The sequence below is a fragment of the Artibeus jamaicensis genome, unplaced genomic scaffold, assembly GCF_021234435.1.
Source record: "Artibeus jamaicensis isolate MK-2021 breed Jamaican fruit bat unplaced genomic scaffold, CSHL_Jam_final contig_415, whole genome shotgun sequence".
Lineage (NCBI taxonomy): Eukaryota > Metazoa > Chordata > Mammalia > Chiroptera > Phyllostomidae > Artibeus > Artibeus jamaicensis.
Genome location: NW_026521823.1, coordinates 35783147 through 35797355, shown reverse-complemented (window position 1 = coordinate 35797355; position 14209 = coordinate 35783147). Strand labels below are relative to the sequence as shown.

The 14209-nt window shown below is 42.9% G+C and overlaps 1 protein-coding gene across 6 annotated transcripts in view; it reads right to left on the bottom strand.

Moving 5' to 3' along the window:
* MBNL2 (muscleblind like splicing regulator 2) overlaps nucleotides 1–14209 on the bottom strand; it is a 148459-nt gene that overhangs the window by 12536 nt on the left and 121714 nt on the right. For 2 of the 6 annotated variants that reach the window (XM_037132451.2, XM_037132454.2), the window contains 2 exons: nucleotides 14050–14085; nucleotides 12654–12748 (listed from right to left, as the gene is read on the bottom strand). The exons of 2 other annotated variants lie outside the window; for them this stretch is intronic. In XM_037132451.2, coding sequence (XP_036988346.1) covers nucleotides 12654–12748; nucleotides 14050–14085 — 131 coding nt within the window. The remainder of the gene's footprint in view (nucleotides 1–12653; nucleotides 12749–14049; nucleotides 14086–14209) is intronic. 2 more of the 6 variants (XM_037132453.2, XM_037132456.2) reach the window with 1 other exon arrangement.

Sequence of the window (14209 nt, the reverse complement as noted above, 5' to 3'; positions counted from 1 at the left end):
AGGTTTGTTGCTGTCCCCCTGACTGTGTAAAACCTATGAGACCAGGGACTGTTCTGTTCAGTACTGTACTCCCAGAATTGTGAATGTCACAGGACACTGGATTCTTAGTAAACATCCACCCAGAAAGGCACAGCCCCAGGACTCAGCTCACCTTGGGGGCGGGCACTTACTGCCTGGGGCACCGCCTCTTTCTTACCTGTGCCCCTGACTAAAGGCCAAATCAAGTGTTTTTTTCTCCCCTCCTCCAAAAAAGCAGCTGGCTCTGCCAACCCTCTGAAAAAAAAGAGGTGTGACGATGTGTCACCACTGAGGAGACAGTGGACATTGGTGTGGTATGGCACCTCAACCTCACCCCTGCCTCTAACAGACATGGTTCGCTGAGGAAGAGCCTGTGTCTGCAGTCAGTGACCTGCTTTGTGAACACAGAACGGTCACAGGAGAACATGGCAGTGATTAAGAAATTTTAATGGGAAAAGAATAATTTTATACTGTGGAGCTGATAAAACAAGTACAGTGAGACATCCTTCTTTGCAATCTCAATCCTCTCTTCTTGGAGGCAAAATAGGCATAGCATACAATTTGCCATTTTAACCATTTTTAAGTGAACAGTTCACTCACACAGTTGCAGAACCACTGCCTCTCTCCATTTGCAGAATTTCCCATCGTTCCAACCTGTAACTCTGTAACCACTAAACAGTCAGTGTCCATTCCCCTTTCTTGCCAATATCTAATTCCTTCTTCCTCCCTTCTTCTGTCTTTCTTTGCATCCTTCCCGTGTTTTGGCTTCAAAATGGGATCCCTGGCTCTTCCTCCCTGTGTGCTCACCTGAATTGTGGTTGAATTCCTTGGCATGCTCTCTAATTTAGCTCTGAGGCTTCACTCACAACTAAATGAGCTTTCTAGTTGCTCCTTGCACAGGTGCCTAGTCCAGGCTGCGCAACACATTCATTCTCAACTAGCAATGTTTAATTAACCTGAGCTTGACTGATAGGTAAGGCTCTGTGGAAGAGTGGGAAAAATAGTCTCTCAATTTTTAAGTTGTTGTTGTCTGAGAAATGAATGTTTTGGATGAGAGGACTCCTCTCGGTGGACTCTTTTCTGCCTGAAGTCACTTGACAGTTCACCACCCACAGATGGTGCCCTTGTCCCCTGCCCTCTCCAGCTCTTGTTTCCTGGACTGAAACTTTAATTTCGCTGTTGGTCTCATCAACCAACAATGTTTTCAGACTGTTTCTGCTATTACATTCAGATGTTAACAGTTCTATCAGAACTTTCTTCTTCAATTGTTAAAACTTCTACAATTAGTAGTCACAACTCAGTAGTCAGAAGTTTTTAAGGAAACCATATAAAGAGATTAGTCCCAATCCTGCCTTAGACATGATAATCTCTGATTCAAGTATGGTGGACGCATAAGAGAATAGGATTTGGAGCCAGACAAATCTTACTTCTCACACTGTACAGACACTTCCCACTTCTTTGATCTTAAGTAAATTATGTTTTCAGATTTCCTCTCCTCTGGAAAATGGGTAAGACACTTCATAGTGTTTTGCTGAGCACTGAATGGAAGAATGTATGTAAAGTCTCTGATGTGTAATAGCAGTTTTTGATGAGTGTTGGTTTCCTTTCCTTAGTCTATTTAAGATTCGTAACCTTAAATAAAATTTGGTTTCAACTTCTATTTAAATGGGCATTCAAATAATGATAGTGTACATTTAAATATTATATGATCTGGATGGAACTCCATCTCTGTTGGCAATAAACCTGATTTTTGATGAGACAAAGATTTTTTAAAATGTCAAGTACATTGACTTCAGTTTCTGTATATGTACATCCTGATCTGTCACCAACAGCTTAATATAGGCTGAATTTCTCTATTTATTTATGAAAGTCCCAACTGCCATTCATATTAGTCATTTCAAACTAAGATCTTTTCTATAAAAACATTACCAGCCAGTAGCATATGATGATCAATGTCAAGGAATAGACAGATAACATCTCCCGAGAGGCGGGATCCCCAGTTCTTTAAAGCTGGACCCAATGCAAAGCCAGCTTCTGGGCCTAACGGATGTGTTACTGTAGGTAAATGATTCTTGGTGTTCCTCATCTGCATCACAGGAATTACACACTGTCCCTAACTCATGAGTTGCTGTGATCGGATAATGTAGTTAACGAAAGCCTGGTGGGAGCAAGCACATGATGCTACTGTTATCATATGGAAATATTTCGTTTCACCTATTTCAATTGCCTAGGCTGAGCCACCAAACATGAATGTTCTGACAAGGTGCAGCAATTAGTAATAACCCTTAGGTCGCTGTGCTTCGAGCAAACCACTATTTCTGGACACTCTGCACACCCAGTCTTGTCTAATAGACAACCATACTTCAATTTTTAAACCTTCGCCTCTTTTCACATAGCAGAAAGAATGAGGGAACTTATGAGTTGATATTTTTTTTTTAAAAGCAACTCTTAAACACCTTTTTCCAAGGTAAAGGAACACAAGGAAGTTTTCTTCTCATCCTTTATACACTCCTTAGATTTCCCTATTTTAACTGCTTTCCTTGCTCAAAGTCACCCCTATATGTTGCAGGAGTCAGGGAAGAGCAAAGAAAAGAAGACGAATAACTGGAATTGATTTAAGCAATTCCTTTTCTCCTAAATCCTCATAACCAAAGTGGTTCTCTGGCCCTTTCGAATATTTCAGTATAACAATGACAAATATTGAAGGAATGACTGATGAAGACCCATAAAATCATTACTGGAAAAAGTACTTGGAGAACAAGAAGAAATCGAGTTTAGCATCCCGGGGTCTTTTTCTGATTCTTCGAAAATCTTTCTAAATTCTGAGGAGGAAACAAGCTATCAATTGTTCAAAAAAGTGGATAGTTGCATATTCATGCTGGATTGTGGTTTGACGGTGGAAGGAGGACTAAGTGTGCCATTAGGAGACGAGTCTTTACCTCTTATTAACTCTTAATGTCACCTTGAGAGAATCATTTAACCATCCCAGGCCCTTCTACTCATTGTAAAAGGAAAGGTTAGGAGCTTGGGAGAAAGTTCTCAATGTGGTTTTGCCACCTAATAAATGATCCTGGGCAAGTTCCTCAGCTCCTTGAAATTGCAGTTTTCTCATCTACACATATATATTGGGGATAAGAGTAGTCTCTTACAGAGCTGTTTTGCATTTTAGCAAGATAACTCATATAATAGGCTTAGCACAATGTCCTTGGTAAGTGCTTATACAGGAGAGCTCTTGAGCTACCTCTACATCCCTAGAGCACTCTGGGCCCCGTGGATGACCCGTTAAAGCCCTCACTCGGGAAGGCAGTGTGGTCTAAGGGGAAAGCACTACTCTAGGCAGCACACAGACCACTGGGGGCTAGTCTTGGTTCTCTTACTGTCTATGCGATTTGCGTGAGCAACCTTGCTGATCCGGGCTCCTGTTCCAATTTAGAACGTAACCTGCATCATCATTTTCCTTTGTGTGGGTGTGTCTGTGTTACTGTAGAAATACAGTATGAGTGTGGTAAATTTGCCCTTTGACTTATGCGCTTCATAACTGTGTAGTTGACACAGGTCTTGGGTCACACCGACAAGGCCTGATGTAACTGTGGCTAGGGGGAAATGGGTGACGTTTGACAATGACTAGGTTAATGATGCTCCTTCCAGAAATGCGTTTGTGGTACACAGTGAAGAGGGCCTGTGTTTGATTATGGGAAGCTCACCAACAAAAACTCTTGAGATCTTTGAAAACTTCAGAGTAAGTAAAGTGATCACAAGGATGAGGTAATTTGATCACCTAAAGTAAAACAGACCAAAACTCTAGCCTATTATACCTAAGGCTGAAGGATGATGGATTCTAAATGCTAAAAAATCTAGCTTTTTTCATAAACCAATGTCAGAAGATACCAGTCTTGTGTCTTCTTGTATCTTGTCCTTGTGTGAAGGACAACCAATTGTCCTTCCCAGAGCAGATAAAAGTGAAGATGTGTCGATAAGAACCGCTCTTTTTCTGTAGGTCTCCGGGAGACCTGCCTTGCAGTCGGTTGATGTGGCAGGGGGAGGAGCCGGTGAAATCCACAGACGCACAGAGCTTGGAGAAAACCCAGTGGGAGAGCTAAGGATCCAAATGCCTCCCTGAATTTCCCTGATTCTTGATCGTTCATCCTTCCCTTGTTTTCTCTTTTCTCCCCCAGTTTCAACACTCATCAATGAAGTGGCTTCCTCGCCAGTTGCTCTGGTGTACGGAGTCGGTGCACCCCAGTTTCTAGCTCCCCACTTGCTTCTTGCAGATCAGTGTTTCTGAGTCTCTCATTTAACATTTCTGTCCTGCTCTCGTCCTGCCATTCAAGGCCCCGCATAGCCTCACCTCTCCTCGTCTCCTCAACTGGACTTTCTAGCACTGCCCACACGCATCCGCCCCGTGACTTTCCCACTCACTGCAGTGTGGCCTGGAACATGCCACATTGGCCACGTGAGCTAGAGTGCCCCTTCTTTAGAGCTGATGTATTAATCGCTGCCCCATCGGTCTCTGTTATGGGAACATCCAAGACTGATCCTGCTGCTCCTGTCTGAATCTCACAGGCTATTGGGGAACAGTGTGGGCTAAGGGGGAAGCACTGAGTTCAGGGTCAGATAGGTTTGAGGTCAAGTGCAGGCTTGACTATGGATTTGAGCTGTGGCCAAATCTGAGCCTTGACTTTGTCACGTGCACAAGATAAAGAACAGGACCCACCTGATGGGGTTACAGGTGAGCACCTGTAAAGCATAATGCTGTGCGTTTATAACCTCAGTGCCCCTTTTCCCTTCCCCTAACCTCATGTTCACCCCTTAACTTTCAAACACTATTCAGGAACGATCTCACCTGTTCATTACCTGTCTAATTCCTTTACACCCCTCAAGACTTACCTCCCCACGTTAGGCACAAGGCCCTCCTGTGGGCCCTGCTTCCCAGGTAGTAATGTTTGAGCACATGATTATTGCATTGTGCGACATTATCTAATTTCTTCACTCTCTTGGACTAGACAGTGAACTCCTAGGTATCTTTAGCACCTCCCCACACTGGTAGCTTCTGGAATGATCAGCAGACTCATCCCTCGGAAGCCACTGCTCAGAGGGAATGCCAGGAGGGGCCGAGAGGCCGGACCTAATGCCACTTTGCCTTTGACACGTGGCGGCTGTCCTATCGGGTGCAGTGGGAGTGACAGCCGGGTTAGCTTATGGGGAATCAGCACAGCCCTCTCCTCTCCAACACTCACTCAGGAAGACTGGCAACCCCCCAAACATGCAGGTGCAAATGTGAGAAAGCAGGCGGTTGTGGATACACTGGGGAAGATAAATGCCTATTGAATCAAAATTTCCCTCTGTTTGGGCAACTTTTATTGAAATGAGACCCCTTTCACCTTGCAGCTCTTGGCAATGGATCTGAATTCCTGCATTGCAGCTAGTCTTTCCTTACAAATTGAGAGCTGGAAATAAACATACATATAGAATGAACCATGTATTCCTTCTGCTCAAAAGAGGAGCCTTCATATTAGAAAAATGGAGCATGATTTTATTATGGTAACAAAAGTCAAAATACTGTGGGGAACGTGACTTTTCAATCTAAAAAAAATTCCCCCAAATTCCATCAGAATGGGAAAGAGGATGGAATTTGACGTCTACTAAGTAGGACAATCCACCAGGAGGTCAAGTTCTACCCAGGAACCTTGACGTTTTGTCTTCCACTGCACAGAACTGGAACTGATATCAGGTCTTCAGGTGTTATACACAAAAGAATTCCACCCAAGTTTCTCACCACGAGGTGTAAATTATTCATGGAAAATGAAAATGTACTGGATTATGACACTTATATAACTCAGCCTTTCTTACAGAAAGTCTGCAAATACAATTATTCATTAAACCTCATGGTAGTCCTGCAAGGCAAGGCAGCAACTTCTGAGGCAGGAAAGGAAAAGGTCTATTTTCTTCTTATTTGCTGCTTTCTTGAAGAGAAAAAATAATGTGCCTCTATGTGGCTCTTGCAGAATCGAGTCCCCTTAAGACAGAGGAGCCCACCCACCTCCCTTCTAAAACCAGTCTGACCACACTAGCAAGCCTGCATTCCAATGGCCTAGCGGCCTTGTGCCATGGAATTTAGACTAAAATTGCCAGAAGCTTTAACTAATAGCATAAACTGAATGAAGATACTGTAACTTTTATAGTTTTTTTTAACTTGGATAGATACAGCAGGCTCCAGTCTCCTCCCTCTCTCTCCCTAACCCCTCCTTCTGCACGCACACACTCACTCGCTGTGACCTCTGCCCACAAAATGTGGACAATGCTGCCTCACTGAAGCAACAAGGTCCGTCACTGAAGGGCGACCCCTCCCACAGGGAGACTGTCTGCAGACAGCTACAGGGGGCTGGACAACTGTCTCGGTGCAACGTGGAGATGGGTGACAGCCTGAGTCCGGTTCTTAAGGGTTCGATTCTGACACTTGTCACCTCCCCCTTCTCGAGCATAACACCCCTGGGGCCCAGCTGCTGACTATAATCTGCCCCCTGGAACCAGCAAACCACAGGAAAGGAGTCTCTTCACAGTGGGACCAGCCCTGGAAGCCAGCGCTTTCCTGTGTATTGCAGGAGAGGTACGTGACAGGACTCTCAGAGCCGAGAGTTTTCTTGCGCAGGCACAGGCTCCAAACGGTCAAGTGGCGGGAACGTTAAATGCCGCCTACACTCTCCTGAATATAGTCCTGGCAGATGGCTTTGAATAATGGATGTTTCACACAACTCTTTGAGACAAGCGTTTGAGTAAAACGTGACCTTGCCTTTCTAGATTTCTTGGTTGGTACAGGCTAACTTATAAATCTAAGACTCCGTCTACAAATGGCTTCGAAGTTGTATTCACACTGATACGTGAGGATAGGTAGAATCTCATGATTTGCTTTTCTCTTTCCTCTCTAGTAATTTGTAGCAGGCCGGACAAAACACAATCTATACATCTGGTTACATGAAATTATTTCACATTGCTGATAAGATATTGTTGAAACTGATTATCTATAGTAAACTTATATCAGATGGCATGTCTGGGAAGTGGGATTTTCTCACTTATCAATATTCCAGTAAATAAAGGGTTGTGTGTATATGATACATTAATAACAAATTTTCAGCCCTAGCCAGGTGGGTCAGTTGGTTGGAGTTTTGTCCTGTGCACCAAAAGGTTGTGGGTTCAATCCCCAGTCGGGGCACGTACAGGTGCTGTTTCTCTCACATCGATTTTTTCCTCTCTCTCTTTCTCTCCCTCCCTCCCTCTCCCTCAAAACCAATAAACATGTCCTCTAGTGATTAAAAAAGGCCCAACAATTTTTTAATAAGCTCTTCCTAAGGCCAACTTTCTCCTGAATGGATTTAATCTTTGGGAGAGGGTTCAGAAGATGTGACTTCGAGGTCACGATTTTAAAGATGAATTACCCCTTTTTGAAAATGTGACGGTTGCTTAATGTATGGGCTGGAAATATAGTTTGATCTCACCAGTTTTAAAGGTAGTGATGGTACTGAGGGAATGCTGCATAAAAAATGTAAAATCCCAACTTCCAACAAGTAAGAATTTTTCTTCGTCGCAGGGACTCTTGACCCAGAATGAACGAGACAAACAGTTGCCCCCACCGCCCACACAGCTCTCACCGTGGAGACGCGGGTGATGTGTATTTACACCAAATCTGAAGGGACTGTCTCTCTCTGGAGCAAAGGCCTGGAGGTCTTTGACCTGTGGCTCTGCAGGTGTGTTTGGGGAGGAAGTGGGAAGCTGCACCCTCGGAGCAAGACCCTGGAGACATGTGACTCCGCTGGCCACCCAACCGCTGTTCTCAAAGGCATTCAGTTCAGATCCTACAGAGGTGACTTCCTGCGGTTAACCTTTCACGTCCACCCAAATTTCTTTTTCTGCCACGAGGCATTGTTTGAGCATGTTTTGCCCTAGTATCAAATAGTCGTCATGTTTCTCTTTGGCTAAAAGTAACGCTCCTTATGTCATGGGAAAAGGCAAAGAAAAGCAGGCTGCTTGCCAGCTGCCACTGTTGCAGTTTAGGCTGTTGGTCAAACGTCTCGCCGGTGGCCTCAGCAGACTCGCCCGCCTGGAATGCAGCTGCTCACTCTTCCCAGACTTCTGTCTAGTTTGAAAACTCTCCAGAGGCCAAACAAGGGCTGCAGCCCTTCACGTGGCATTCAAGACCCTGCACAACCTGAATCAAGCCTTGGTTGTGGCCACTCCTGCCAACAGAAGCTCGGACCGACCTACTGCTAGTTCTTCTCTGCTAAACTTCATACCTCCCCACCTTTGTATATTCGTGCTTGTCGTTCTTTCTCTCTGGTGAGGATGCTGTAAGGAATGTGCAGATAAAGTCCTTGACAAATTCAGAGGAGAGAGAAAAGTATGTCATTCTGTGGGGGGTTAGGGAAAGACCCAGAGTATAAACTGTATTTTAACTGGGCCTTCGAGGATGTGATTAGGTAAACTGAATAATCTCTGTGCATAAATGAAAAAAGACTAGGACTTAAAATATACTTATTTAGAAATTATTTTTCCCCTTTAGAAATAGAATGCAGCTTTGAAATAAAAAATACTAAAGCGATGACAGCAATACCGTAATAATTCACGTTGTAGGAATTCGAATCTGCACTCTCATCTTATTCAATAAAATTTCTCTTAGTATGGAAAACTACTAGGTGATCCAGACACTAAGCTGTTTCCCACAACCTCTGTCACGGAATTTGTCTCCACATCGGCATCTATAGACATGGCCATTCTGACCATCCGTGAGGAGGCTTACACTGGCCGCCTGAGATGGCATTCTCATTTTCGAGTCTGTCTTTGCTCGTGACCAAGCTATTTGTGCGATGACTGGCAGAAGCTAGAAGTCTAGGACAGCGATTCACAAAATATGCCCATGAACTTGGTTTCACGGAGATAAGTGACTAATTTCTTTTTTACTTTGTATATGTCATACTTTTTACTTATCTTACTTGCATAGAAATTACTCACAATTTTCAGTCTACTCACTGGCTATAGTGATACAGAGGCTATGATCATGTGGTTACATATGATAACTAACATGTATCTGCTATAGGGTTTGTAAGCAGGACATGGCTGTTCCAGAAGCAGCTCGAAGCTGTGCACACATTCAGTTCATCTCCCTGCTTAGGATTCATCGCTGTTGGAGCTGCATTAGCAACAGAGTTTGCTGCTTTCGGGTCTCATTCAAAAGAGAGTTACGTCTGTAGAAGAAGTGACTTTTGTGCATTTGTAATTATAGAGAAAGGCAGTGTAGCAGTTAAGGGCAAGGCCTCTGGACTCAAACCGCCAGGGATTAAATTCCAGCAAGACCATTTGTTGGCTGTTTCTCTTTGCCTAAGGTGGTAAAACTGTTTCAGCTTTACTGTGCATACAATGGGGATGATAGACATACTTAAAAGACTGTTGTAAGAACTGTGTGTATCTATGCATACGAGGCATGTATGCTCTATCATATAACAGAAAATATATGATATGACATTTAGTATATAATATATGGGAGAGAAAACATTTAGAAGAGCATCTGGTGCATAAGTAGTTTGTAAATAATAATCACAGTAGATATAATTTTTATATGAAGGCCCAAAGACCTTAACTGAAACAGAAAACAGTTGTTTGGAAATGTGTTTATTGTCTTTTTGTTTACACATCCACTTCCAGAGCTAAATAACCAAAAAAGTATTTTATATCTCCCACAAGTGTTTGGGTTTTGTTTTCATGTAATTTCAAACTACCAGCCCACGTTCAGTTAAAACTTTCATAGCTGACATTCTGATTAAGCCCCGAGGATCGAGTTGATGGATCTGTTGCCTTTTGACTCGGCTCAGCGGGGGGTTAACACATAAAGAAAGGCTGAGTTGGACAATCTGTCCTGGGATGCTTTGTCTATTGTCTTTCTTCTGTGAATGGCTTGTATCTAATTACAGATACCTATGAGATTTGAACGATCGGAACTGACAGCCTAAATGGATCAAATGAACTGAGAAACTGTCAAAATCCTACCACACACTGTGTCAAGACAGCTCTCCCAGTGGAGGAAAAGCAGGCAGGATGCCGTCATTGACTGACCTCTGAACTCGCTGGTTTACCTTGACGATCTCCTACTCCAGTCCAGCATAACAACAGCTAAGGAAATTGGGTTTCTGGAGTCTTAGAGCTGGGAGGGGGTTCAAGGAGTCTATTCCAGTCTTCCTCTCCCGGAGGAGGAAACTGAGATTTATTACATTCAAATGACATAGTTCACATGAATACAATTCAATTAGGGCTTAAGGGGTGAAATCTTAAACTGACGAGCTTGCCATTTTACATTCATCCACAGTCTCCGAATTCTGGACTCACTGGCACTGAGAAGACTTTCCAAGGTCTTTGGTAGCTGCTCGGCACTTTGGAACTGGTTGAAAGTACATAAAGGATGCCACGTCTGAACGTTTATGTGAACTGCTAATTCTTTTTTCTGTGGTTTTCCTGTGTGAGCAAATCTTCATCAAGAGCTGCTAAAGGTTTTCCCATCAAAGTGCAATCCAGCAACTGTCCCAGTCAACACTGCAAAACCCAGACTCTCAGATTCTCGAATCTACCGTCAGGTGCTCTTTTACTTATATTGCTTTGGATTTCACTGAAGTTAAACTTGTTAGTTTCTTTACCAATTACACTCTGCCATAAGATGATATATTTTAGCTTTTGAGTAGTTCATATTTTCTACTCCTGCCTCACTACACACATATATAAACCTACATGTAGGTATATAATCTCTCAAAGTTCTGTCTACCAAAGGAGCAAAAAAAAAAAAAATCACTTGGCTGGAAACATATTTATGATACACGATCAAGCACTTATCATAATAAACTAATTTTCCCTGAAACTCCAAATTATTTCTTTATCTTGACTTCCTTTCCATTCCTAGAAAAGATCTGTCTGTATTAGAAGTGCTTAGCCTGCCATATAGTATGGGCAAAATTCCACTGTAACCAGTACTACTCCATTATACTCCAACTTGTTTTCTTATGAAGGGACTTTGTAACAGAAATTCTGGCAAAAACATGGTTCAGGAAGGCAGGACTAACGTGTACAAGAAACAGATACCCAGCTTTCCGATTAAGAACGAGTGAGTGAAAAGGGGTGCTTTGAACCGAATAATGGAAGGGTGCACTCTGTCCCTCCCTTCTCCCATCCCACCATTCAACAAAAATTGCCCCTAAGAAACTTATCTGCTGCTCTTTGTGAGGTCTGTTTGGAAGCTGAGCTCGTTCAGAGGTAAGTTGGCGTTTGTGAGGAGGGAAGCAGGGACAGGAAGAGCTGTGAACCGTCTGTATCAGCCTGGGAGCCCAGGTGGCCTCAGCTCCGCCCCTCAGTCTCTCCTGCACATCACCATTCAGAGGACTCAGGGAGGGGTGTTGTGGGATTTCATTTTTATTCCCTCACTCAAGTGCCTTCACACCTATCTTCTTAGTGACACAACTCGTAGCACTGGAATGGCTACTCACTTGAACAGGGAAAAGCGTGCGAATGAGCCCCCACCCCCCGCCCCACCTAGAGCAGGCAGGCAGTTTCACATCCGACAGGCGTGCCCTGACACAGGTGTTTGCAGTTGTTCTCATTAGCTGGGACCTCCCCTCCAGCCTACTCCTAGATCTCTTTTCCTCTTTTGTCAGGACCTTGATTTTATCTAAAACAAACAAGCAAACAAGCACACACACAAACAAAAAAGGTCCCAAAGCTAAGCTAAAAACAAAACCAGAATTGCTCTTCTCTGCAGGGCGGGCATGCACGGTGCCGTGTTTTTCTAGGCCAGGGGAGAATTACTGCTGACTCATCCTCATCTCCAAACCGGAAAGCACACGTTTGCAAATTGGTCAGCCGGGGTTAGGATTAGGGGCCACCTGTGACCACAGAGTGGCAAATAGCCCACTGTCCTTCACGGAGGAACAGTACATCCACAGTCTCATTGGCACATGCATTAAACCAACAGAGTTAAACATCCCTAAACAGTTACATCCAGCCTTTGTGAACTCAGTGCCTAGGTATTCTTCTTCCGGCACGATCTGGCTCTCCCGCCAGAATCGGAACAGATGGTAAAGTGGGATCCACGTGGGTTTGGGAGCAGGCCCGACCAAGGTGAAATGTTAACATGACTCATTCAGACCTCAAATTTGGTGCTAAGGAAAAAGGGGAGACTTTGCTATGAGGAGAATATGTTTTTTTTCCTCCACAACAGACGGATAGGGTCCGAATGAACTTAAACGAAATGAGCCATTTTTGAAGCACCTGCAGGAGAGCTTTTGTGTTTCTCTGTGGCAATTCACAAACCACTGGAGACACAACGGCTGCGCTAAAAGGAATGTAAGCCTGTCAGGTTAATTACACAATATTAGGTACAAAAACAAACAGTGCAACACAAAACATAGCTACATCATTATTTGCAGTAAATGTTAACTCTAAATAAGTGCAACCTGTCCACAAATGCTTGCTATAAACTAATTAAAAAAAATAAAATTTGATGGATAAACATGAAAAAAAAATTCTCACCGAGAATTTTTTTTTTTAAATATCAGCACTCATTTAGAGTTTGGGATTTGTGAAAGAAAGCTTTAAAAGGAGCAAACCTGATTGGCTGTGGCTGTTGCTGCGAAGGGGACACTTGTTGCAGGAGTTGTTGCTGCAGAGACAGTGGCTGACGTAGCGCTGTGCATCATGGGTACTTTCAGGAGGGGAACCATGGGAGCAATGAACAGGAGGGTGTAGCATTATGGTAATAGAAGTGGTATTTTGGCATGGTGAATATCAGAGCGGCAAGCCATCATGGGTTAAACCAGCAGATGGCATGCAATCACAATGCAAAGCAAGGAAGCATGGGAGAGAAATAAAAAAGGGAAAATAGCTTATTACAAGTACAATTAAAGGAAGTTTTAAAACATAATCAGTGATTCCCAGAAAGGCCAAAGCAGATGACTTTGGTTGATGTATTTACAAACATTTTACTTCTAGCAATAGATCATTCCCAATTCACAGTCTACAGTCCCTGGAGTAACCTTTGCTTCTAAAAACGTGAAGTGCAATATCCAGTTAAGTAAGAGTACATCAGATTCACTGTTAGTCATACTTCTAACATTTCAGAGGTTCAATACGTGGCCATAATTTAGGATAGGATTTTTCTCTTTTGAATTTATTGTGGTTGAGTTTTTTTTTTGTCAATTTGGGGGTGCTTTTTTGAACTGACATTACTGGGGGTTGTGGTTTATTTGCATTCATAATTGTGGAGTGAAAATCATAGCCTTGATGTAAATTCTAGCAGAGTTATGGTGAAATAGCCAGGTAAATTTTGCCAATGCTTGCTTTTCTTTACTCTGAATGGAGCTAATTCGTATGTCCTAAAGACAGGATTTTGTACCAACACATACGGACCTGGGGGGGCTGACCATACGCTGTTCGAGGTTAGTATCTACGGGAACGCTATGGAACAAATAATCATTGCAAATAAATCAATGCAAAATTAAAAAGAATAATAAGCAAGGCAGGTCAGATATTTGTTTTCAAAATACATCCATTTATATTTTTTAAAAAATAAATACTTCTGGGAAACTCTGATAATTCTAACACACAGCAAAGAGGAGATAAAGGCACACCACTATGAAACTTTAAAAACATTGATTGATGAAATTAGCCTGCCTCTCTGATCAAGTAAGCTCTTTTTCTTCTGCTAAAACATTATCAACTCTAATGAGAAACCAAAACCAGATAATTTAAAAAAGCAGTCTCATGCTTGTGGTTTTATGTTTTGTAGCTGTTGTTCTAGCACCGTGGTAATCCTAGCCACGCTAAAACGGTCATTTTCTTAAATAACATGTACATGTAACAAACCTCTATGTTAACTCTAAAGCCAAATAAGCCTTCTGATCTACCATTTCCTGGAACATTTCTACCATCTCTGAAATAAATTTCAAGCAAGTGAAGGTACCATACATAATATATAAGACAAATAAAAAAAAGGTTGAAACCTACCAATACTGGTAGCGGGTGTCATGCACAAAACTGACCCTGCGTGTCATGCAATGGCAGGTGGGAAAAAAGTGAACAAAGGGAAAGAAACAGGTTAGCGGTTTAGAGTTAACATTCAAGGTGAGATTGAAGCACAACCAGAAATAAGGAGGGTTAGTTAACA